General features: G+C 40.2%; 2 protein-coding genes across 4 annotated transcripts in view; one reads left to right on the top strand and one right to left on the bottom strand.

Moving 5' to 3' along the window:
- Window positions 1-21,086, bottom strand: part of LOC122864504 (collagen alpha-3(IX) chain-like) — a 28,738-nt gene extending 7,652 nt beyond the window's left edge. The window contains exons 1-24 of one of the 3 annotated variants that reach the window (XM_044171986.1): window positions 20,894-21,086; window positions 16,524-16,609; window positions 14,871-14,942; window positions 13,502-13,631; window positions 10,912-11,308; window positions 10,457-10,537; window positions 7,709-7,726; window positions 7,054-7,143; window positions 6,895-6,930; window positions 4,564-4,635; window positions 4,430-4,474; window positions 4,304-4,339; window positions 4,158-4,181; window positions 3,998-4,051; window positions 3,179-3,250; window positions 2,600-2,638; window positions 2,360-2,416; window positions 1,618-1,671; window positions 1,336-1,389; window positions 1,150-1,203; window positions 958-1,011; window positions 788-841; window positions 644-697; window positions 484-537 (exon numbers count right to left, since the gene is read on the bottom strand). In XM_044171986.1, coding sequence (XP_044027921.1) covers window positions 484-537; window positions 644-697; window positions 788-841; window positions 958-1,011; window positions 1,150-1,203; window positions 1,336-1,389; window positions 1,618-1,671; window positions 2,360-2,416; window positions 2,600-2,638; window positions 3,179-3,250; window positions 3,998-4,051; window positions 4,158-4,181; window positions 4,304-4,339; window positions 4,430-4,474; window positions 4,564-4,635; window positions 6,895-6,930; window positions 7,054-7,143; window positions 7,709-7,726; window positions 10,457-10,537; window positions 10,912-11,308; window positions 13,502-13,631; window positions 14,871-14,942; window positions 16,524-16,609; window positions 20,894-20,922 — 1,716 coding nt within the window. In that variant the 5' untranslated portion in view covers window positions 20,923-21,086. The remainder of the gene's footprint in view (window positions 1-483; window positions 538-643; window positions 698-787; window positions 842-957; window positions 1,012-1,149; window positions 1,204-1,335; window positions 1,390-1,617; window positions 1,672-2,359; window positions 2,417-2,599; window positions 2,639-3,178; window positions 3,251-3,997; window positions 4,052-4,157; window positions 4,182-4,303; window positions 4,340-4,429; window positions 4,475-4,563; window positions 4,636-6,894; window positions 6,931-7,053; window positions 7,144-7,708; window positions 7,727-10,456; window positions 10,538-10,911; window positions 11,309-13,501; window positions 13,632-14,870; window positions 14,943-16,523; window positions 16,610-20,893) is intronic. The other 2 variants (XM_044171988.1, XM_044171987.1) reach the window with 2 other exon arrangements.
- A 4,905-nt stretch (window positions 21,087-25,991) lies between these two features.
- Window positions 25,992-26,639, top strand: part of fam135b (family with sequence similarity 135 member B) — a 48,440-nt gene continuing 47,792 nt past the window's right edge. The window contains exon 1 of the mRNA XM_044172320.1: window positions 25,992-26,309. Coding sequence (XP_044028255.1) covers window positions 26,009-26,309 — 301 coding nt within the window. The 5' untranslated portion in view covers window positions 25,992-26,008. The remainder of the gene's footprint in view (window positions 26,310-26,639) is intronic.

Here is a 26,639-nt window from a genome sequence, read left to right as displayed (position 1 = left end):
TATACATATATATGTCTTGTTGGCCACTGCTGACATAATGGAGTACATGCCTGACAGGAAAGACTAGGAAATATGATTTGATCTTTGGATACTTTAGCTTTTTTTCACTTTGCATTTTACTGTTCATTATCATTTTTGTAAATTAACCCGACACTATGTAACTTTGGACAGAAGAAATAACGAATCTGCGCTTACCAAAAAGCGCAGTTCATGAGCAACAAGTTCAATTCAGTACACACTCATTTTGCTGAAACAGCCTTTCTTGGTCTGGTATGACCACTAGCTTATGGTGGATAATGTTAGCAACGGAAGTAACTGAAGTTCAAATATTAGGCTGCAATTAAGTACAGAAGTATCATGATGGTGTATCATGATGGTGTAAACATTGTATCACAGGCTTTACACCCTAAAAAGTGAAGACATCTCGGGGGGAAACTCAATATGTGGATATTTTGGGTAAAAATAAGTAAAGATATTGAATACCTTAGCTCCATCAACTCCAGGAAGTCCATCCAAGCCGTTTTTACCAGGCTCGCCCTGTAATGTCACACCACACAGTTAAAACCCAGTCACACTCTAAACAATGCTGTGTTAAAAGGAATGAGCCACGGAAAAGTTCCTCAAATCCCATCAGCGTACTTACAACGTCTCCTTTTTCCCCTGCAGGACCCTGCTCCCCTTGAGGTCCCACAGCTCCCTAATCAAAATCAAAGTTTTTACCCAAAACAGCCTTTCAGATAATATTTAGCAAAATAATCCAGAATCTAAGTTGAAGTGTAGAACTCACATTGTCGCCCTTAGGTCCCTCAAAACCCTGACGTCCACGGATTCCCTCCACGCCCTGAGAGAAGAGATTCAATCAGAGGCATATCTGGATAGTTAGCTTTCAATTACATCCTGCCCCATTGCTCTAGAGAAGAGCAGAGGACATAGAACTGATCAATAAAGACTGCTTACAGGAGCTCCAGGTGGGCCCGTAGGTCCTGGGACACCATTGAAACCAGGAGGACCCTAAGAACGGAGATGAGTCAGTTTTTATCTGCAAATATAATGCTACAATTGTTTATATCATCATCACATGCCAGTAAATGTAATTGTTCTTTTTTATAAGCAGCCCTTTGTAGATGAAACCAAAAGGTTTCAACTGACTCTGTCTCCCTTTTCTCCCGTGGTTCCAGGGAATCCAATGGCCCCTCTTTGCCCCTATAATGACAAAAGAGCATTAAAAAAAAAAAAAAATATATATATATATATATATATATATATCACTTCCTCTCACAGAGAGACATTCAGCTCTGTAGTAACACACTTTGACTGAGGAATAAGCATCCTTACATCATCTCCCATGCGACCTGGTGGCCCCTGAGGACCAGGCGCTCCATCTTTTCCCTGTGGTAAAAAACAAACAAGAACAAATTAATTAAATTGTGAGAAAGGAGATAATCATATTAAGCTATTTACAGGGTGCAATAAAACTAATACTGTGTTGATATCAACACACTTTCCATACATACTAAAAATGGGAATTAACACAGAGGTTTGTTTGTGCAGAAGAACCTTTTTTTTGTCAAGTGTCAAAAGTAAGGGAGTGATATTTTTCTGTTTTCTCTCACATACCTTCTCTCCAGGTTCTCCATCTTTTCCAGGCTCACCAGGCAAGCCTTTGTGTCCCTGAAGGCAACAATCAATTGTATTAACACTTTTCTTTTACTTTATCAACAAATATTTGAATAGTTTCTTGTTACTGTCACAGTTTGAGGTTCCTGTATATTCATTTTGAATTTAAAGGTGTAAATTCCCATCCTACTGAAGTATACATTATTAAAAAACATTTTCCAAAGCAATGTTTGGTGGATTTCCTGCCTTCCAGCAGATACTGTTTTCCAGTCTTCTCATGATCTATAACTGGACCAATGCAGCCACACTGGGGCTTCTGTGAGGATATACTTTTGAACTAAATGCTAATGTCAGCATGCAAGCATGTCTACATTGACAATGTTAACATGATGATGATGATTTTGTCACCTTTAATATTTTGTCTTTTGTTTTGACTTTGATGTGTCGGATAATAAACAGCAACCATTTTCAATTAGGAAGCTACTACATTCACATGATCTTTTTCATGTTTGCTTAGTGCTTATTATCTTGGTATGTTTTGCTGTTTGTATAGAATTCAGTGCTGTAAGTCATCCGAGCCTTGTGAAGGCTACAGGAGGAACAGAGACCAACATGGCCTCACTCGCTAATTAAACCTCTAACTAACTTGCTCATAACTAAATCACAACTAAATAAAACTAAAAGTGTTATGTAGTCCAAAAAAACGTTGTTTTTTTTTAAAATTGATATTGACATTCCTCACCTTCATCCCTGGTAGCCCAGGCATTCCCTGTGGTCCAGCAGGGCAGGCAGCAGGACACTACAAACACACACAGACAAACAGACGGGATTGAAATGACAGACGGGACAGACAAAACAGACACTCAACAAATATGGCCGCTGCAGAGCACTTCAATGACTTCATTTGATCAAAAATTCACTGTCACCAATCCAACTGGCAACGGGAAACGTTTGGCAGTGTGTAAGACAGTAAAGCACTCACAGCTTCCCCACTTCCCTCATTGCTGGCACCAGGCGGTCCCTAAAACACAGCAGAGTGACATCTAAAACAAGCCGTGGGGTGTTTAGATGTCCACATAAATCCACCCCAGCAGAAATTCCCAGAGAGGCAGTGTGAAAAAAAGAGACTGCAGCATGCAACATCATCATACACTCATGATTTCACATGAAAATGAGCTCAAGAAGAAGTGTATAAGTGTCCAAACAAGTTAGCGTGAGGGCTACTGGGGTTACACCTGTTCAGCAGATGGTTGATATACAGTGTGTGGCTGATATTGAGCTTTAATTAAAGGGCATGCAGATACTGACCATTCAATTTTGTCAACTTTAGCATGACTCTGTTTCAGAGGCTTTTTCCAAATAATAAATGTCTGGTTACACTATACTTAGTGTCTAATTCAAAGACAATGATATCAGTATCTGCATACAGGTTCTCAATTATGGAAGATTTAAAATGCCTGAATACAAACAAATCAAACAAAGAAATAAAATGAAATATGAAATGTATGAAAACAATAAATTAGTAGATATCAGCAAAACATGGATTAGATATGGCTCTTACCGCAGGCCCTGGTGGACCAGGAGGGCCAGCAGGCCCTGCAATGCCAGGTACCCCTCTGGGTCCAGGTGGACCCTGCAAGTACAGGAAATATTATCATAACAGTTGATATCAAATACATATAAGCAAGAATCTGATATACAGCCAAGCACAAAATCTTCAAAATATCAAACTAAACAAATCACATTTAGAGCCTGTCTGGAGACAAGCGTCTAAAAGTTGATGCATGCAGCCATCTTAACTTGTCACTATGTTTACACTTATTTTCAGTGGTGGAAGAAGTATTCAGGTCCTTTAGTAAAAGCAATACATCAATGTAAAAATACTCCATTAAGTAAGTTGTATCACTAGTGTAAAAGTGCTAGTATTATCAGCAAAATGTAAGCATTCAAGTAGAAGCTCTTGTTCAGAAAATGTCCCCTGCGACTGATATAGTATTATATATGACAAGATTGTTACTGATGCTGACATCAATGTCTAAGCAGCATTTTACTGCTGTAGCCGGTAAAGGTGGAGTTAGCTTTAACTACTTTATATACAATTGGGTATTTTACTCCAGTGGTTCCAGCCTAGGGGCCCCTCCAAAGAGTCACAAAATAAATCTGAAGAGTTGTGAGGTGATTAATTATAAATAAGTTCTGCAACACAGATCTGATTAGCTTTTTTGGACTTTTCTCTAATCTTTGTTTACTTGTTACTTTCCACCACTGACTGTTTTCATATTGGTGCATTTCAACATCTATTCAAATGAAAGATGTTTGTTTGATTTTTTTTTTTTTTTGATTTGTCCCGTCACACTTGTATCTTAATTTGAAGTCTGACCTCAGGCCCGATGTTTCCTTCGTCTCCTGGGATTCCTGGTTTCCCCGGTGGTCCCTGTCAGATACAGACACACAGCAGGTAATACAGCAGCACATTCACTGGTGTGCCATGCATTTCAACAATGTTTCCAAATAAAACAGAAGATGTAGCAAACACATACAGCGGGTCCTTCACTTGCTGGGCCCTGTGAAACAAGAGATTGAAGATATAGATTAAGTTATTTAGTTAAGTATTGGTAGTTTCTTTATGGTCACATACAGTCTAATTTCCATGCAGGATGTTTTAATAAGAGCTTTTCCCACTTACAGGAGGACCTGGAGGTCCAGGAAAGCCAGGAAGTCCCTGCAATCAGGAGGTAAAAAATAGTCTGTTTGTAAAAAATCTGAATTCTTATAACTGGATGATTTCAAAGTGATCTAAATGGTTACTCACTCTCTCCCCTACAGGCCCTCTGGGACCCATTGGGCCAGAAGAACCCTGCAGACAACAAACACACAATCACACACAGACAGTACTGGCAGATATTAAAAAGAGTGTGTGTCAGTGGGTGAGGTGATGTTTCCTACAGTAGCTCCTGGAAGTCCAGGCAGGCCTCTCTGACCAGGAAGACCGATCTCCCCCTGCTCCCCTTTGCTGCCCTAGGAAACAGACACAACAGGAATAAAACAGCTTTATCTTCTTCCTGCATCTCTCTGCACTGTTGCTAGGATACACAGAGGTGGCGACAGTCATCATTTAATCAATGAAAGGTGGGCCGCTCTCGTTGTTTCTTAGATCAACGACAACCCAAGCTTCTGTAAGGCTATGCAGACATGGGCTGGACAGGAAGACAGCAACAATAAAAAATAAAAAAAGAAGAAAAAGTGGAAAAACTAATAATAGTACAGAACTTAAAGCTTATAATTAGGGCTGGCTTGGGTGAGTCCTGAACCATCCCTTAGTTATGCTGCTATACTTCCCATGATGCACCTCATTCCTCTCTCCTTCTCTCCCTCTCCATCTGTATGCATTTTTATCCCATTACTGCATGTTACTAACTCAACATCTTCTCTCTCCTGTAGTTCTGTGCCTTCTCGTCTCTCTCCTCTCTCCTTCTGTCGCTTTCAGCAGGTATTTCCGCCTGGATCTGGATCTGGATCTGGATCTGTGGTTGCAGGCCACCTGCTGCCCCCGTGTTCCTGCTCGACAACTGCTACTACAGTTGTTGTTATTGGCTCTGTTACTGATGATGACATTATTCTTCCTATAGCTGTCATTCCTATTATTACTAATTTATTAATATTAACACTACAATTACTATTCTACTATATAAAAAATAAATAAATTCTACGTGGTCTTTGCATTGTGCCTCCCTAACCCTATCCCCTTCCCCCTCAAAACCTAACACAGCAGCGGCGGATGGAGCCCACCCTGAGTCTGGTTCTGTCCAAGGCTTCTGCCTGTTAAAAGGAAGTTTTTTGAATGCTTGCTCATGGTGGGATTTGTTGGGTCTCTGTAATTACTATTTTAAAGAGTACGGTCTAGACCTGCTCTATGGGAAAAGCACAATGAGATAACTTCTGTTATGAATTGGCGCTATATAAATAAAATTGAATTGAACTTGGATTCAGTGCAGCCAGGGAGGAGGAGGCGGGGGCTTCAGTAGCAATTGCTAAAAAGTTTAAGATCTGTTATGTATCTGTGCAAATACATTTTGTGACGTTATTTGACTTTCAAGAAAACAAAAATAGTGTAAAATACAGTACAGTACATTGAAAGGATGGCTAGATCTCTGCACTGAATTCCATGTCAAGTGAAAGAGTTTAAGATAACAATGGTTCCAATAGATCTGTAGCCCTAAAACTTATTACTTATACTTAAACTGAAATTAGGTTCCTTCACCAGATTGCCAATTTCCAGGGGTTTCCTACAACATAGATGGGATGTCTGGGCTAGCTTGCGAAAGGTGAGGACCCACTAGTAGCAAACAAATCACTTGAAACCACCACTCTCGCAGCTAGAAAGTACTGTAGCTTTCCTGTTAGCAAGTTAGCAAACAGTGTCTAAAAAAGAGCAACTTTTTTATGTGACTTTGTGTCAAGTGTTTTTGTAATCCTAGAAGAAAGAGATATACAAAAGAAGAAATCCAGAAACTACAATGATATTCTTCTCCATAGCCATGTTTCCACAGGAAGTAAGGACTAACCCACTGCATCACTGTTTCTTTCAGTTTTTCGGCAAATCACCATGTAGCTTTCAGGCAAATTTCACGCTTCTTTGAATAAAGTTACATTTTTCGAGTAGGGTTTGGGCTTGGTTATTAAGAAATTTCTCTCCTCTCTCTGACTGCAGATCCTCTGTGTCCATGTGTGTCATGTGTTGCCAATAGATCAGTCGGAAGAGCGCAAGAGACATACTTTAGCCAGTGGGTTGCATTAGTCTGGCAAGCTAACATTCAGTATTGGATTAACTAAAGGAAAAAATGGGACTTTGGTTATGGGGCGGGAGCTCGTCTGGACTATAGGCCCCCCTGTAGAATTCTACTGTGGTTTAAAATGTATTTGATTTGTTAAGATTATCTTGGTTACCAAATTGAATATCAAAAGCCAGTGATTGCTACAGACTGTATATTTTAAAATTTTTCCTAAAAAAAATCAATTGGTATTTCAGAGTAAACATTTCTGGGCTGGCCTATAAAAAAGTGCCATCTCTAGAGTAAAAAAATAGTATGTAATGCCAAGTCACATTGTCTTGGATAGATCAATTCTGAATGTATGTGAATGCTTGAACACGGAGGAAAAGTGAATCATTTCGCTGAGGTATCACAGGGTAAACAAACAAAAGCACAAACAGAAGGAGAATGGATCAACAGCCTGCATAGTATTCTGTCAGTACATCATTTAGCATTTCATACTTACAGGGACTCCTGGGCTGCCAGTAGAACCTGGAAGACCCTGGAGAGACGAATTAAACAACATGTTTACAGAAAGCAGAGATGTAAAGAGTTGTGATTCAGACAATAAAGGGATGTAACTATTTGTAGAATTTATGGCTGTTATCAAGGAGTAAATACTTACATCTCTTCCATCTCTGCCATTTTCTCCTGCGGGCCCTCGGGGGCCCTCTGGGCCAGGGGCTCCTGGGGGGCCTTGGACTGATTTGTCGGGCTGAGAGTAGAAACAACCAGTCAGCAAGTGACAGTGAAATGACTATAACTGACTTTATATACAGCTTTTAATGAAAGAAAAAATAATAATGAAACTTACACCTTCAAGGATTGCAGCCATCAAATCATTTATCCACGAAGGTGAAATATTTTATACGATAGCAAAAGATATTATGCTTTTAAAGCAATAAAACAGAAAATTGAACAAATGCTTGGACTAAAGAGGTCAAATTAATTTAAATGGTACTCATGTGTTAATGTAACATTCATGTGTCTTTTTACAGCCTGCAGACGTGTTTCTAATTTGGGACATTTCAGGTATAATTCCACATATCTCTGTGCCAGCTTGATTTACAGTCTGACTTTATCACTGGTCACATGTGAATTGGTGTAGAAATATATGAATGGTCTACCAACACAACCTTAAAACAGCAAACAAACAAAACCACCACCATAAATTAGATTTAGAACAAAGCAATGCGGCAATGAGGCAATCCAAAGCACTGAAGTAGATTATTGGCTTTAAATCACAACGCAAAAAGAAAGTAGAGTAGATAAATAAATACCTCAGCATTGGCATACATCTGAAGAAGCAAGAGAAATCAGATAAAGGGAGAGTTAGTGAAAGTAGTCACACCACCCTCACCAAAAGTGTCAGCAGAAGCGCACCTGTTCATAATCATAGTAGTAGTAGAGTATATCATGCTGTCATTTGAATATACAGCCCATAGTACCAACACTCCCCATGTACAGAACCACCTCACAGCTGGATGCAGGAATGTTAGCCTGAAATCTAATAGAGCTCACCAGGCCAGGAAATATTTCTGTCTATAGTGGGTAGGAATATTTGCATCTTTATACAAGTGAATGAAAAAACAACAACATTTTAGCTAATCCTAATTGATTGCACTGCAGACTTTATACAGAACGAGATGTGAGACAGCAGAGTGGCGTTTTCATTATAGGCCACAAGTATTTCTCTGAGGCAGAAATCTCATTAATTGTGCTAAAGCTGCACTGAAATGAAATATAATGTTTAGTCATAAATGCCATAAACCTTACACAGCCTTACATAATGTGTGTGTGTTTTCATTTCAGGTTAGCATTGCCCTAACCTTCCTTTTTAAGTAAATCAGTCTTGCCACCGTCAAATACTTTCTCACTGATTTCCAATTAGTTTACACTGTTGAATGTTCCCTTAACGCCCTCATGCCGAAAGATTCTCACGTTTATGACTTGTGAACATTCATCTACGGACAAGATGGTTGTATGATTACAGAATTGCTCGTGTGAGGGTTGAAACTACTGTGCTTTAGGAATATAGCTGGAGGGAAATGATAGAAAGAACTGGAGTTCCTGGTGAGTTCTGAGTTCAGTCAAAGGCTGAGCTGAACACACACACACACAGACACACTCCCACACACACGGTCGGTGCGTCTATTTCTAGCTAGCTTGCAGATAACGTCTGTACAGGCTGTTTGGATTGCATAAACAGTCCTGCAGTCAAATTTGTGCGAATGAGGAAAGGGTAACATTTGCCTCGCTTTTTGTTCTGACTTTTCACTTTAAAGGTCCAGTGTGTAGTGGCATCTAGTTGCAGATTGCAACCAACTGAATACCGCCCGCCTTTCAAGTGTGTAGGAGAAACTACAGTGGCCGCAAAACTCGTGAAAAACGCGAAAGGCCCTATCTAGCTCTATCTAGGTCCTATCTACTGTTGACAGGACACCTCGAACTGTAAACAAGGTCAATTATGATTCTTATTATTGTGAATTTTTGATCCATGGAGGTTTTATATTTGTAAAACTTTCCTCGAGCCGAGAAAAGCGGTTTAAAACTCTGTGACATCATCACAATGTAAAGTCTATGGGCCAACGGGTTAAACACTACTGCGCATATTCAGTGGGCTGTATACCCCGGAAGAAAACCCGGAAGCTAGAAGACTTTTTTGCCGTATGCAACATTTTGGGGTCCGGTATCCAGTTCTTTCAATACATCCATGTGCCCGAGCCGTTCTGCATGTACTTATCCCTGCCTCGTAAAAGAGGTTAAATGTGTTAGATGTGCATGTGCTGACTTTTGCTCATGTGCAGAACGGCACTGCTGGGGCACTGACAGCACCCGCTCCCTCTGTAGATAAAAACGGCTCATTTTAAAGTAACAAAAACACAACAGTTCTTATTTTCAGGTGATTATACACTAATGAAATACATATGGACATTATATTCCATTTCTGCCAATAAATCGTCCTAAATGTTACACACTGGACCTTTAAGTTAAAGTACCACATTTTTTTTCTGGTTAAAGAACAGAAAACCTGTGATAAATGCAAAAGGTAAGAAAAGATTAAGCTAACTGATGAAGCCTATTGCTCGTGTTCAGTAACTACCTAAAAAGAAAAAGCTATTTCCATGGATATTTTTTACTTCGAGTACACTCTGGTGTTTTCAGCTTGCTGCGTGTTCCTCAGCAACAAGAGTGGAGAAAACCACTTATAATGGTCTTAAACAGCAGGTGTTATATTGCATTCCTATCAGCTGATAATCAAGTAGCAGCAGGCAGTGTGCCTGTACTAGGGAAGTTATTTCAGGCAGGGCATATGTAACCTGTTAAATCATTGTCTTTCATACTACATAATATGTTCTCATCACTGAGACTTTTAATTCATCTTATCCCAATTTCTGTGTGGGTAAGGTCAGTGCAATGACTTTTCAGTTTAGACACAAACATGGAAAACCCTGTTGTTGTTGGTGGGCTACATGTGGTACTTGTTGTTTTCATGTTGCAGAAGCTGCCAACTAACACAAGTGGCACATGCTGTATTCAGTGCTGAATTGAAATGAAATGGTAGCCACAAAAATCTGGCACTCTGCACACTGTGCAGGTTGGGTTTCTGATCTCACACTTTCACTTTCAATTTGAATAAAGTTCACCTTTGTTATTAAAGTTTGCCAGGTAGCTAAGTAGTGTTTTGGCTCCATGCACTGACGTTTAACACAGCCAATGAGATCATGTCTGCCTGGTCCTTAGCAGCTCTGCCTCCAAGAAATGTTTGTAGATCTACAACTCCAATCTGCTGTTTGACAAAAAAAATAAATAAAAAAATTCTAAATTGTCCAACTTGCAAATTGTTTTGGATGAACTGTAACCTCTGGATTTACTAAAGGAAACTGCTTGGCAGAGTATTTGTTACACTGCTGTAGCTCTCAGCACGTCTGCCCTGTTTTCTTTCAGCATGCTGGAAGCCCTATCAACCTGAATAAAACCACAAACCACAGCAGATGCTGAGCAGATCTGAGTCCTTGTTACTGTACCTCGGTGGCAGGCAGCTCATTGCAGCTCTCTCTCTGGGCTCTCTTTGGGTCACAGTGAATCAACATCCACTGGAGTTCAAACTGAAAAGAGATGTTAATGTTACTGCAAATACAACACTATGCATCCATTTGAAGATGTGACATCAAAGAATCTTGAAATGCTTCGTCACGGTGCAGATATTTCTTTGTAGTTTGGGATCATTGCCCTCTGTGGGCTGTTGAGCTTGATTTTCCACTGGTGCTTTTTTCTGCAGGGATTAAGTTTTTTTTTTCCCACTGGAACCCAGCTGAGCAGCTTTGCTGTGACAGCAGCACTTTAGAATTATAGCAGAGCTCAGCACACATATAAACCTGAACGTGTTTGTACGCAGAGAGCACCATTTCACTGATCGAGCTTGTAAGGAGAGTCAGTGAGCATGATTAAATGCAGCAGGCAATTCTCCATCCTCGCTTACCACTACGGAGGCGTCGGGATCAGCATCCAGCCTGCCAATAAGAGTGTCTCCCTCTGTGTTGATGGGGCCTTTGCCCTTGATGGGTTTCTGATCCACAGGCTGGCAGTCCACGTACAGAGTCACCTGGTCGCGCTCCACGCCAATCATCACCTTGTGCCACTTTGTGTTGAAGAGCACAGAAAGGCCGGGGAAGGTGACGGTCTGCAGGTTGCCGTCAGCGCCCATCAGGAAGTACTCCAGAGCCTGCTGGTCGCCATTCAGCCTCAGTCCGGCTTGTTTGTTGCCATCTTCGTCCACTATTTGCCAAACATTCCACACCTTGTTCACTGTGTTCTTTATCATGCGGAAGGTGACCATGAAAGAGTACTCGTCAGGGAAGCCACGAGGAAAGTTCAACCTGAGAGGGAAGTTAAGCACAGGGGTTCATATCAGCTGAGGCATCAGGGTGGAATGTTCGTCAAACGTCAAAGAGATTTGAACGTGCTTTTACTGAAAGACACTCAAAGGAAAAGCTCAAAGACATCTCTCTGCCAGCCAGGCTACAATTCTCAACACCTTTTATGTCAAAGTTAATTCATGATAACAAAACAAACCCCACTCAGCAAAACTACCATCAGATCAAGTACAAGACATGGATAAAAATAACTTGAAAGCCTCGCTATCACTGTCTTTGAGAGTCAAATACAAATAAGTTAAACCTACATGCTTCAAAGAAACAAAGGTAGGTTTAAAGGCATGCTAATATATCACAAATGAGATACTGTGAAAGAGGCTGCATCAGTGCATAAATCACTGCTTCAATTACAACATGCAGTCCTGGTTAGCATCCACAGTTTGTGTTTTTAACAAGCCAGATTCTCAGTAGGTGGTGCATTCATAGATGGGCGCTGCAGCCGGACTTTTATCATCTTGTAAACGATCAAGGTGAGGCAATAAAAAAAGAGTTTCCTGTACGCCAGTAAAACAAATGAAGACCACGCTCTAGCTTTGCCTGAAGTGAGAAAGTCTAAAGTATGTGCTGCTTTTGTCCTCTAGAAAAAAAGGGAGGGAGTGCAGCATGAAGCTTGCTGGCAGGGACGGACTTCAAAGCACAGTCTGTGCCACTGGACCTGTGGGGGAAATAAACATGTATTTACATTCAGTGTGACAGGCCCGAGTGGCATAGATGCAGGCTGCCAGCAAGTTACATAACAGCTTCTAAGGAAAGCTGGCCTGCAGGAACAGATTAGCCAAAACAGGCTGGAGCAGGCACACTGGGAAACACCAGGAGACTTCTTTGGTTATAAAGCCATTAACCTGCACACTCTGCACTGAAACCACTTTTGTGAAATTACGTCTTGAACAGCATGCCTTTCACTTGTGTTAAATAAAGTGCAAAATGTTAAGATAAAAATGGCTCTATTTTGATACTGCAGTTGCTAAGCAGGGCTGCATCACGGACTGGGCAAAGTGGGAAGCTGCCCCAAAGGACCCTGACCCCACCAATTTTACACATGAAGTTCAGTTTACTCGTCACGAGGAGTACTAGTCAATTTGTCTCTTGGGGGAGCTTTCCAAAGTTATTAAAATAACCCTGACAGATGTCAACACCCCAAATATTTAACTGACAGCCTGCGTCACAAACTGGAGAATTTGAAATACGTGGGCATTTACCAGGCACTGAGGGTCTAATGAAAGATGCTATTGAGATGCATTATGGGAAATGTAGGGTCCAGCATTTTAAGAGCTTGACTCATACTAGGGACTAAAAATTAGAATATCTCAGCCTCTGCTGCTTCAATTGGGACCATTCTCTTGTAAATGTGTCTTTTGCAAGTCCCCCAACTTTATGGAAGTGCAATACAAAATGTCTGGAGTACACCTTTAATTATAATATCAACAAAATCATAAGGGCCTTTTAGTTGGTGCATTATTTCCCAATCTTGAGGCTTTTCTTATTTAGATGGCCACAAGCTGGTTATACATACTAGGGGTGCAACATAGGATTGCTTTCATTATTAATCAACCGGTTGCTTCATTCATCAATTCAATGTTTAGTCTATAACATGTCAAAAAATGCCCATAACCGTACAACATACTTTTTTTTTTTATATGGGGTGGGGTGTCTCAATAGGGGCCCACAGCTTATTTTTGCCCCAGGGTCCCCAAGCGGGATAATCCGGCCATGTTGCTACAACTAACCTTTAATTACAAACTAGGGAAATCTTAACAGGAAGCCAGTGCTGTCTTTTTTCAGTCTAAATCTTTCAAGGATTATGTACAACAGAAAGATAAATCACTACCAAAAAGGCATGGTGAAATATGTCTCTTTACTGTACATTTCCTGTAGATAAAAAGGTTCAAAAGGCTTTTCCAATCCCACACTCACTCACACACATACACAAAAATGCCTCCATTCTGCCTTTGTGTCTAAGAGATGCCAAATAGGTTCAGACATGTTTTTCTTTACCAATTATATGCTGCTCGCCATGCAGTAACATCTGTGCCGGACCTGTAATAATGCAACACCTGCATCGGGAGACCACTGCTGCCTCTCAACATGTGTGTATGTTTTATCTGTTTTCTTTGAAACCCTCTTTACTCTACTTACATGGTTGGAATTTGGAAGTTGGCCTCCCTGTCGAGGCGGTAGGCCACCTGGAGTGCAGTGGAGCCGTCCACCTTCCTCACACCTTTCAGAGAGATCACATCTAGCTGGAACTGGGTGATCAGATCAAAACCTACAAAGGATAATATATGAAATATCTGATGACAGTGATGTAATAATGATCAGTATAATCTATGGTATGTTGTTTAGCAACAGTCATAATTAGCACTATAATACAATAACAAAATGCTACTACATGTATATAATTATGAATAACAGTAGAAGCACTAAGCGTGTGTGTGTGTGTGTGTGTGTGTAGCATTATGACTTCATGCTGCTAGCATTACTATGTAGCGATGATCCTTTAATGTTCTAAATAATATCAAATTCAGGAGGTCAATGTTTTTATATTTATGAATAATTAATTTTCAGGTGATGGAACATGATATTTTAATATGTTGTGTTCTGATAATCATGATAAATCATGATGTGATCCCAACATACAGCAGGGACACATAATCTTGATAAAACTAATTATCGTGTCTCAATAAAGCAGTCAGCATAGTTTTCGTGTGATTTAAGAAGGAGACTAAGAGCCTACAGCTATGCTAGTGGCACTGTGAGGCTGTGTGTTGAGCTAAGTGGTAACGTCAGCATGCTAACATGCTCCCAAGGACAATGCTAACACGCTGATGTTTAGCAGGTATAATGTTTATGCCAAGTTCACCGTCTTAGCTTAGCATGTTAGCATGAAACAGACCGTACAAATGAAGTTTATGGGAATGTCATTAGTTTCGCTCGTATGTGGTCGTAAACCAAAGTACTGAAATTGGAATTTTGACCTGATGGCTAAAAATGATTTTGGTAACTAAGCATAGCATTAGAGCATTTTGTCATGATAATGGTATAATTATTTTACAGTTACAGGAAACGTATGATAAAGCTATGATGAGATCGGAAAATGAGGAAATAAAATAAAAAAATAGTAATGAATCCCATGTGAAATAAACAACTTTTCCATTTAACAATGCATTACTGTTTCAAACCGCGGAGCAGAATGTGTGCAGATGTGTTGAAGGAGTGAACTGATTGAAACAGGGCAGTGGTGAGCAATTACAATCTTGCTGAGTTTGAATTGTTCCATCTAAAATTCTGTAAAGCTCAAGTGGAACATTTTATTTGCCTCATTTGAAATCTAAAGGTGTCTTGAGGCATTAGGCGGCCCACCCTGTTCAACTAATTAAACTTACCACCTTCCTTTGGATAGTCTATTTTCTCTTTAGGGATTTTTGAGGCTTAGGCTTGTGGTTTTACAACACCTTCAGCTGCAGCTCTTACTTTTGTTTGAATACAACCAGCAATAGGTCATTACCTGGAAGGTCATCTTGTCCGCTTCTTATTGGTGGGCAGACGGTATCACCATCCAATCGATTGAGGTCTAGTTCTGATAGGACAAAAAAAAGCAATAATCTTGTTACATGTTCTATTCTGAATTTGACAAATGCAATATTTTACCAGTCAGTTTAATTCAGTTGGCATATTCCAGGAGACAGATACAAGAGAAAACAAGGTCTTTAATGTCAGAGTGGATTAACATCGCAATGCACTGTGGTGCATTTTTAAGAGAGTTTCTCTTACAACTACACTGTGTTTCACACATTCCAAAACATGAAAACAGACTAATCAACACAGTCTTTGAGATTTATAATGCAGACTGCTCAGACACCCCTTGTGATCCAAATTCGTCATCTGATATGGAAACATAATGTTGATAAATATGGCAGCTAGTGTTGCATGACTGTGGCCAAAGCCGTATGTCATCGGAAACATTTTAGAAGGTCATTATGGCAGGTGAGCCACTTTTCCTTTTATTTATGTGTATGATTTATCAAGATGGAAGTCTCCTTTGGTGGAAACTGCAACCTGCAATACATCACACTGCCATTTGATTTCAGCCTCCATCATTACTGTTTCTCATTTGTTTGAAAAATCTATACTTTTATGTTGGCAGGGTTTTTGTTTTGTTGATCTACAAAATAAGAGACTGGTCTAGTTTTTCATTGCCATTAACAAAGTGACGTTAATATAAATTATGTGTGAATTCAGAAAAACCTATGCTTGATAGAATAAACTCATTCAGTGTCAATATAAACAGCTGTACTTGGGACATACTTTGCAGGTCCCAAGACATGTTTTAAAAAAGACTCAAAGAATTCCCCCTCACTGGGGTATTTCATACAGTGGAAAATCAATTCCTGGGATGTGTCATAAGAGGGCGCTATCCCTGAGTCGCTACACAGCTGTTATGAAGGGGAAAAGCCTCTCAAAAAAACTCATGAAACCAGGATGGTGACAGCCAGGGGGCCTTCTCAGTCAATAACCTGAGTCAGCTCATTTACAGTGAGCACACATCTGGAAGCCGTTCTTAGATCCCACATAACTGCTGAGAAATGAGATAAAGTGGTGAGACGGTATTTATAATCCCATATTTACTACCACTAAACACTTGTCTGACTGTGCATGTGGGCCTCAAGTTGTGAAAGTTACTGCCTGCCGCGGCATTACGCTCAGAAAGCCGGTCATTAGCGCAATGAGCAAGAGATGAACCACAATTAAGATGTCACATGCAGTTGCATGTGTACGCTGTGACAATGAGGTGAATTTATAAAAGCAGTACACCTACTGTATCTGACACTCGCTGCTTGTGCTTGTTAGATTTATTGTGTCCCCAAACAACAGCAGAGAGTGGGCTTGTTGTGATTATCAGAGGGGACATTTAATCTGATTTAATCCTACAACACAGACCAGCACAGTGTGTCTGCTATTTCTGGCCTTTGCTTTGTGAGTTCTGATAAAGAGAATGACCTAGCAACAGTCAACATGTGGGCGTTAACGTCAACCTGAGTCCTCTTTGTCTCTGTTTACAAGACAAACAGTTTCACAGTAATGGTGGCATTCATGCAATATACGGTACACTGATTTTGTGATGTGTCAATGAGTGTGCATTGCACAGTGGGTGACTTACGTCCAAGTGCTGGAGCGAGGAGGAGGGACAGCAGGGCCATCCAGACAGGGGAGTATGCCCACATCGATAGATGCCACGGTTGCTTTCTGTTCAAGAATGATGGATAAAATCAGTATTCAGTCACGCATCTAATTCTCTTTGACAGTTTCTTTGTGTCTGAATCAATAAAACACCACAGGGATGACATGAAGCACTGTGCTCATCCTGAGCACATAAATAGAAAGAAAGCATTTACGCCGTTCCATCAAATTGTTTGCTTTGCATTCCAGTGAAAATAGAAAAGATTACTGTAAATGGGATATGACAGTAAATGCCAAGTGAGAAATTCATGACATCACATGGAGGTGGAACACTTGCTTAACTAATATATTTTTATGAATTAAATAATACGGATTATTACTTGTATAAGACAAGAACACCCAACTATTTCTTCCATGTTTCTGATGCATTTCAGTACAGATCCCACATGGTCTATCATGTACCAGCTTAATTTCAGCTAAAGTCCCATTCATTTTGGAGGAATGGACTTAGTAGATGACGAAATTTACGCCACACAGACACAGAAACCATAAACTGGTTTTAAACTAAGCTGTGTTAGCGTATTTCAGGTCATTGTTTTGGCTTTCAGTGTTTTGGTTCAGTCTCATCAACCTCGTTTCCAGCCACAGCAGGCACCAATATTCAGCAAGAAAGCTCTAATAAACCCACTGTACAGAACTAAACAGCAGACAGACATAGTTAGCTGGTTAACATAGAGCAAAAATCAGTTAGCTATAAGCTATAAAGTTCATTCGTTACCTTGTAAATTGAATAGTTTAAACAAAACAATCCCAAATCAATTTCCACTCAACTTTTTTCCAGAGCTTTTAAGCTTATCAACAATAATATATACATGTTTGTATACTGTGTATTACAACCATATATTTGCTCAGCAGCTGAGCCCTGTAAAAATCGAATGTCAACCTGGAGTTGGGACTGATTTTTCAAAAAGTCCTGAAGTCATAATGAATTATATTTTTAATTTTTTCATCGCTAATCTTTCGTTATAGTAAAAGATTAGCAGGCGAGCTAACGAGCTCACTGTAGTTAAAAACTAGTTTGAGCGTTTTGAGGTCTGGTCATATAGACGCGTCATCCTCTTGTATTTTACTGGGCGTTATCTAATGTTAGGCCTACTCAGCAGCTTGGTGTTTTCTCCAAAACTCCAATCTGTCTCAGGATAGTTCTGTCGCTGAGGACATGAATCACTACAAACCTTCCGAATCGTTTACATCAACATTTACTGAATGCATAAATAAACATGTATATCATTTACCATTGCTTGCATTATAAGTGGAAGTGTGTGTTTCTGCTCCACTCAAGTAGTGGATAATATCTGTATGTGCACTTTTAAATACTGGAGAAGGTAAATGATAAATGACAGCAATAGCCATGCAGCTTTTCCAAGGTGATCTTACACAGCAGCACGAGTGTCTAAGCAGTGGTACATTTTGTCCACACCTTCACTAGCATTAGTACACTCCCATCTTTTAGCTTCTTTTATGTGTGTCCTGAGTTGTGACAGCTTTCCACCGCAATCCCAAATCCATCATCAACATGACTGATAGTGATAGTGAGGAGTCTTCTCCAAAAGCAAAGGTTGTAGCTCGTCAATCTGAGAAATGAATGAGGTAGGGGAAGTGTTACTGAGGGCGTAACCCATCTCCAGTGTGTGAACTGTCTCTTGCAAATGTGTGTGTTTGCTTGAGGAGTATGTGCACGGATGTGTGAGTGCACTGTCAGAGAAATGACAAATGGCTAGTCAGCAAGGTCTCTTCAGAGAAGGCGTTGGGCTCTAACACCATGCCCTTCACGTTAAAGGAGCATCTTCAGAGCCCCAGTGGGATTGGCTGTCGGCCTTCCACTCCAATCCATCTCCAGTGTGGACTGGTGCATCGACACGTCACTCAGGAAATGTGACAGGAGGGAAGCTTTCGGTGTTGAACCCTTCAAATTTATGTATAAACCCATTGTTATTTAGGAATAGTTTGACATTTTGGGAAATAGTTTTATTGGCTTTCTAGCAGAGAATTAGACGAGATGATAGATACCACTCTCATATCTGTTCATTAAATATGAAGCTACAGCCAGGAGATGGCTAGCTTAGCTTAGCAGAGGTAAAAATCCCTGAAGCCACAAATTGTCGGGTTTTTTTTTCACTTAAACTTTTGTACAGATTAAACAAACAAGTTATAACATGTTAATAAGTGAGTTTTAGCTTTTAAGCAAGGCTGATTTTTAAATTTTGGACAGAACAAGGCTAGCTTTCCTCCCCTGCTTCTTTTATACTACGCTAAGCTAACCGTCTCCTGGGGACAGTTTCAGATATTTTAGACTGGTCTGTAGTGTTGGCCAGTCTTATGTTGCTCTTAAATGAGTCTAATGCAAATTAGACAGTTTCACAAGAATAAAGACTGACTTATTTTAAGCCTTAAAAGTTAGCCACCCTACTCCCAGGGCTAACTCTAAACATAGTGACACCTGCTGACCAGTGGTAATGACACAAAAGAGGAAAACATGGCTCATAATTTGGGGTTTGCTAACAATATTGTGGAGCAAGTGATAAGATAGTAAAGATTTCTTAGAGAGCACAGTAACCCTTTCTGCTGGAGTGAACGGAGCTGAGAGGTCTGATGCAGTCTCTCAGTCAGCCATGTTTTTTAGTGTGAAAAAAGTCTTTATTTACCCAGAATTCATGGCAAAGTAGTCCTATTTAAGATAATGATGAAGAGCTAGGCTGCTTTGAGCAATGTATGAATTTTGAATTCTGAGGTTTGAATATTAGTTTGATCTAAGCAATAGTCAAAGTCTATCTTTGTGATACCAGCTGCTGACTGTAGCTTCATATTTAACAGACAAATATGAGAGTGGTATCAATCTTCTCATCTAACTCACAGCAATAAATCTAATGAGCATATTTCTGAGTATGTCAAACTATTCCTTTAAGACAGGTTACTATGAGCATAAAGCAAATGAACATTAATATAAACCAAATCAAATCTATTTCCGGCAAAGTGTGATTTTGTACTTTGTTTTCCTTAAAGGATCTCCTCACATAATTGTACAATAAGCCACTCACTTCTCACAATACTTAGTTGTACTTGTAGCTCTGTGTTTATCAATTGAAAAGGAAAGAGTGGAAAGACAAAGATGGAATCAAAATCAACAAAATAGTTGCTTGTTCCTTTAAAACAAAATTAATATAGTTCTTTTTTTATCAGTCCTCACATTTAGGCTAATACAGTGACAACCTTGGAAGTTTTTTGCGTTGCAGGCAAAGAAATCTTCAGGGGTAAGTTTTCACTGTAAGTAATGACATGAAAGCCATCTGAAGGTGGATGGATTAAGAAATTTGACAGCTGTCTTAATGTAGGCTTTGAGCTGCAGGCACGGCTTCTTAAATTTGTACTTTTTGCGTACTAACATAAAATGCTGTTAAACATGCACCCACATCACATTTACCGAAAGTACAACTGTGTGTAATGTGCATCCTGCAAGATTAAAGGTCCTGTTTCAGAGTTGTGGTTTCACACAGAGAGCTATTTAATTCTGCCACAAAAGTGAAGAAAGACAAAAAAAAAAAAAATCCCCAAATATATTCCAGTAAAAGTCCCGTCATGAAATCAATCAGTCAAGTCAATTAGGTAATGACATGTTATCTGCTTTAATTCCTGACATTCATCAACATTTGATGGGACTTTCCCCTTGCTGCCACCCATGTTGTGATGTCCCTTAGGTGCTCCCAGAATGCTGAGAGTGAGCCAACACTCCTGGCATGATTTCAGCTCTCTCATTTGTCTTAATTACCCCAAAATGGATCACTGTTGAGCATGAAGCAATCAGCTGTACAATAAAGTCACGTTAAAGTTGATTGTTGCAGAAAATGTGTGGACAAAGACTTTGAACAACAGATGGATGAAAATGTCTTTACAGACGATGATGCTGTAGGCATTAATCATAAATTCAATCATTCAGGCTTTTCCCATCAAATTAAATGGAAACACTGAAGGGCTAAAGACTGGAAGCTTGGTGTTTCTCACTTGAGAGCTTGAAATGTCATGCAGTAGAGGTTTACAGGCTGCATGTGTGTGTGTGTGTGTGGATCAAAAGGCAAATGACCATCTTCTTTTAATCTACAATAAGCTACAGATCTTATTGTGCCCATAAAGACACTGAGTTGGCAGAGGGCTGCACAAAGGAAAATGTAAATGCTTCTTCTTTCTAAATGATGATGAAACAGAGATAATTAGTAAACACCCACTTTCAAATGGGTCTTCGTTATTATGGAAATTATACAAAAAGCTCAAAGACAGTCAACAACAGATATTTACCTTGTCAAACCAGAGCTGTGGAAGGCCATGTTTCACTCCCCTCCGTGTTGGGAGACAGACAGGCTCAGCAACGAGGCACAGCGGTGAGATGCAGGAGCAGAAGGAGCCACAGATATGAAATTGCCCCCTGAAGTCAGTCCTACCTGAGCATGTTGAGGACTGACGGAGAGAAGTGGTGCAGGAGATGCTCAAGCATTTACTGAGGACACATAAAAGTTTGTTCAATGGGTTCCCATTGGCCAGGAGTTCTTCAGGAGGTGGTGACTACATTTTATTGCCAACACTTAAAAAGATGCAGAAGCCCATGGGCCTCTATGTGCCCCCCCCCGCCTCCTAATGACACGTATGCCTGTATGTAATTGTCTTAATAATTATCGTCAGGATAAGGAAGAAGCAGCCAGTGAGTGATAACGTGGATTTCGTAATCGCGTGTACTTATCAGTGTAGCTGAAGAATGCATGTTAGCCTGTAGTGTTGACATAAAGAAAGCAGTTATTACCTGAAGGGCCGCAGGCAGTCGTGCTGTTTATGTATCCTGCATGTTATGTAATTGATTCTATGGCGTTTGATCTGTGATTTTCGCTGCCCTTCAGAAGATCTGAGAGCCTAAAACGAGCTGCAGTGGGCTGCAGGAATATCACATTAACCTGAATCAGAAAATACTCAGTGACATTCTTTATTGCAACGGCTTTATTTAGCTTGTACAGACATTTTGACATTTGTTTCAGGTACAACTTTCTCATCCCAAAACGATTTTTCAGCTCCTATGGTACACAACCATTTTGAAGTGACAGGAGCCGCTTTGCCAGTGGGTGCAGATCTCTCTGAAGCAAATGACATTTATGTTTTAAAAGCACGAATGTGCTACAAATTCTGCAACACCTGCTTTAGAGGCAATTGTGATCTGAAAAAGTGATAACCACTGCTGCTCCAGGAGCATAATAACTGGACATATTCTTATGAGGGTGCATGCCACAGCGTAGAACTTAACTGTTTCTCCTATATTTTTATTCCTCAGACTGTTTTCCTGCGTGTAAACCTGGATTATTGGTTTATTGATCCTGGCAGTTGCTGTTCCTGCTATATGATATGATATTAGGGATCAATAACCTCACAGTCATCTGATACTCTGCAATTTACTACAACCAATAATATAAAGGTAAGTATTTGTAAAGTATTTGTTACTGCATCATATTGCATGAATTGACTGTTTTTGTAGCGACACCACTAGACTCGTCTGAGAGAGCTGTAAGGGAAACATGACACAGTGACTGGGCCTCCCCAGAGATCTGGCAGAGAGATCATGTGTCCAGCCTGGATAATTCAGAGCTCATGATCTCAATGAGAGCAGGCACAGACAGTGCAGGAAAGAGAAAACAGTTTGTGATTATTCATCCACGCGGCAGGCCCCATGACTAACATACTTGTGACCTGGAGTCACATTCGCCAAGACCCCCCCAGTCAGAGTAGCTCGATACTGTTGCAGAAATGTAAAAACAGCAGTGTTATGGTCACAAAGCTGTGACAACAAGCTGTGATCCACCAAAACTTAGGCTAAGTGGAAGTGACACCTTTGCACCTTGGTAGGTTAAAAGCTTTGCAGTGCCCAGTGTGGCAAATATGGGAAAGCATGCAATCAGTATAAATGTTAAATAACCACCGCATGCAGTATATGTAAGGGGACATTTTGAAGCCTGGAGTTGGGTTTACTGCGCACGAAAGTAGCTATTTACCAGAAAATACTAATGTGAGCTGGATCCTATGGTTGAATATTGATGTGACCAAGCGATCAGCAGACACCACGACTTCATAAACTGAGAGTGTCAACACACTTTCAAACATACCTTTCTTTAACGTTGTTTAGCTTTTGCTGAACAGCGGACACTGTGGCCACAAGTGACATTACGAGATAATTTACATTTGAAAACGTTGTGCCATAGTAGGTAGAGAACAGTCGTAAAGTTAGCAAACTCACGCTACTTGTCGCTTACACAGCAATATCTATCTAGATTATCAACTTTAGCTAACATTAGCCATCTTAAGCTACTGGTCATACCAGACCACACTAGAATGTATTGAATTAAGAGGTGATTTTTTCATTACAAATTGAAACTTTCATTTGTAAGAGTGTTTTATTTCTGCTTTTCGGAAGTTAGTCTTGCTTTATGTATGGAGTTAGAGTCAGGACATGTTTAGCTTAGCTTAGCATAGAAACTGGAGGCGCTTTGAGCACCACAAGCTGAGTACCATATAGTTCCATTATATTCAAGAGAAGGCAGACATCTCTACGGCCGATTTCTCCAAAAGTCAGCAACTCACAACAAAACAATCTAGATGGATAAATAACACTACAGGTAAGAGGAGAAATATGTATTTTGGATTTTAGGGTGAACTGTCTGAATCTTTTGGCAGAAAAGTATATTAGTTAGATATAGACAGGTGACAAATTAAAGGAAAAGCCAACATAAAGTGTCTTTGGTATGGTGATTTAAATTCTGTGCAGATTTTAATCAAATTTGCAAACAAAAATGGGAATTAATGTGCCTTTAAATCTTTCTTCTTCACTTCTTTATGCAAATGTTACGAGTTGGTTCATCAATATAAACAGCTGGTGGCGCTAATTCTCCAGTCAGGTGCCATTAAACCATTGCAGAAGAAGAGGCTGCAACAATATTGTAATTAAATGAGTGCCAGTCAAACCTCAAATAAACAAAGATTATGTGGAAAACGTGATGGAAATGTGTGATTTATGTTTTTTTCATGGTTTAATGTAGAGGAAGGTTCCAGTCTCCATATCACTGATGCTATTTTTCTTCTCTTTAGTGGAGGGTTAGTCACATGCTTCATGGACATCATGATTTATTCACTAAATCTGTTTCAATTGCACTTTGCATTCTGTTTTCATCGATACACCAACTTTTCCACCTCAGCCAAGCGGAAAAACTCTTTTGCTATATTTCAGCTTTTTTTTATTTCCAGCATTTCCACTCGGGTTTTTTTATGCGCAAATTGAAAATGTACATAAAAACAGGTGGATGGAAACGTACTTATAGAATCTCCAAGTGTGTGGAACTCTTCTGGGGGGTTGAACTGCATTCTGCTACACTGCGTTAGTTTGTCATAGTTCTCATTGATCATATGGACTGAGTTGAGGATAAGGTGGGTGTGTCTCTGATCATCCCCTTTACGTTACATCACCAGAGAGCACTTTTCTTCAAAGTAAAGGCAAAATGTAGCTAATAAGATATAACCACAGCAACCACTGTTATCCTCTGTAGTTATACTTTTATAGACCAGAAATAATCATCTAAGTCTGACATTGAGGTGTGTGAGAATTAGTGTCCTTGCTGTGTAACCTCTCTGAAATTTCTGCCAGTTCTTTCCTCCGACTATATGGTCATCTGGGCTCTGGCAACCATCTGAAAAAGAAAAAAAAATCAATAGCGCTTCTCCCTTAATCAAGAGTGCTCACAGCTTATGGCAGAAGGCCATGAGAGAAAAGCAGCAATTGACTTTGGGTTTTTTTGAAGGGAAGGTGAAACTGGGAACAGAGGGGGAAAACAGTCATCCTGCATGGGTTCACTTAGTGCATCAGAGACACAAAACACCCAACAAAAACTAATTTCCTCTTGTTGACTGTTAAACACACAGTTACCAACGCCAACAGCTTATGTGTCATGGACATTTTTATTCATTTGTAGTTACATAATCCTCGCCTCCCCCTTATCTGACAAGTGATTAGTCTGTGAGGAGATGTTTAACCAGGACAGATGGCATTTTAATTGCGGTACCTGACTGCCAGGAACAAACGAGACAGTGCCGCTTAATGTTTGTCTGTCCATTGTTACTTTGCTGATATGCAGTTTCTCCAAGAATAAAATCTACATTAGCTATTTGATCAGTTTCACTCCTTAGGTCCTTAAAAGGGTGAAACAAAAATATAACATTTATATTGCTGTTTCCATCAAGCTCCTGACTAACACACTTTATGTGTGTGTGTTTAATGCTCAAAGTCACTATCCAGTTATTCATCTTCTTGCCCTATAAGTCACTTATTCTAGAGCTCTTTTATGCACATTTCCCATTAAATGTGGGAAAATGAATTCTTGGTTTCATCCTTGATGACTGAAAATAAAGACAGATTTCACTGCACCTTGCAATGGCAGGACCCTTGAGCAAAAAGGAGCTGTTTGCTAACGCATTCGCCAACAGACATGTTGTACCTTACAACATGTCTGTTGTGTTCACAGCTGCCCCCAAGAGCCCAAAAAAAAAATCAATTAATGCAGGTTTAAAGTCCTTATCATGTCAGTTGATATTGTGGTGCATATTCCCAAACAAATTTGCACAAACCGGTTGACACACAAAAGTCATGAGCTTTTGGGGCCCCTGGAGTTCTGGGGCACCAGGGCAGTTGCCCACTTTGCCAAGTTGTTAGTCCAGACTTGATCTTGCATCATGTGACTTAAGGTAATTTTGGTTTCAAGGTTCACTGGCATTGATTCTGGTCACTTTGGGAATATATTTGTAATTTTTTAGATAGTTATATTTATTGTAACTTTCAACATCAGTCTTTTCAGATGGGGTGCCAATGGACAAATGCCTATTATCACAGCGTTGCCATAACAATTTTATTTTTTAACTACAGTTAGGCCTACAATATGAAGCTGGGAAGTCAACAATGGACCAGACAGATCTTGTTATCTATTGGTCAATCATCATAGAGATCGGGATACAAAGCAAATCAAAAAGATGGTTACTAGTTATTTAGTGGCTTACTCATTTTATTGATTTACACCGTTAACCTACTTTTGTAGTGACTGCAGGCTACAAAGATGGCATAGGCACAAAAGTTTATTTTTGCTTCCGCTAATCTGCCATGGCCTCCAAGTCACGAGACTCGCATGCTTTAATTGCGTTAACGTTTTGTTGGAATAACACTCATCCTTTGTTTCTTAGCATGGTGACTGCCAACTGCACGGTTCACTTCAGCTTTTAGGGGGCAGGCTCTGACGTCAGCTCGCCCGCTGGACGCACACACTGTAGTGCAGCAGGACACACACTGACTGGGTGCTGGCTATTAATATTCCCCTTATGAAACTACCCACAGTCTACATGTATTGTCTGCAAAACGCGAGGATAAACACAAAGCCAGATTCCGCGACAGACGCTGCCGCACTTTCCCAAATTGAAATCCCCGTCAGGAGAGAGAGAGACACAGGGAGAGAGAGAGAGAGAGAGAGAGAGAGAGAGAGAGAGAGAGAGAGAGGAGGGGACTGCAGAACATGCAGGGTCTGGATGAATAACCATGGCAACAGCAGCAGCAGCAGGAGAAGCGGTGATATAAACATTGCGATTTACTCAGTAAAGGCTGGAACCGAATCCTCTGCGGATATTACTCTTCATCACTGCGAAGGTGAGGCTGTTTTATTCTACATGTGACACCCTCATCCTGCGTTAGTGGGATGCTGATGGTTGCTTTCTGCATGTGTGCGGAACATGAGAGGATTGGGAAGCTCGTTGTTGCACATTACAGCAGAGAGAGCTGCTGCTGTAGACTGCTTGGTGGTTGCGATGTCAGGCTGAATGAGGATGGGTTTTTTTTTTATAGGAAACGTAGACTCTAAAGGGGAATTTAGCTTAATTTATACATCAGGGGCTGCTTCTATAAGGCAGCTAAGGGTCTTTGTCTGACCTATTGTATGTGTGGTCAACATTGGGCATGTGTCATTTTGTAAATAGACTT

Source organism: Siniperca chuatsi, linkage group LG17 (genome assembly GCF_020085105.1).
Source record: "Siniperca chuatsi isolate FFG_IHB_CAS linkage group LG17, ASM2008510v1, whole genome shotgun sequence".
In the NCBI taxonomy this organism is placed as follows: domain Eukaryota; kingdom Metazoa; phylum Chordata; class Actinopteri; order Centrarchiformes; family Sinipercidae; genus Siniperca; species Siniperca chuatsi.
This window is presented reverse-complemented; position numbering and strand designations above follow the sequence as displayed.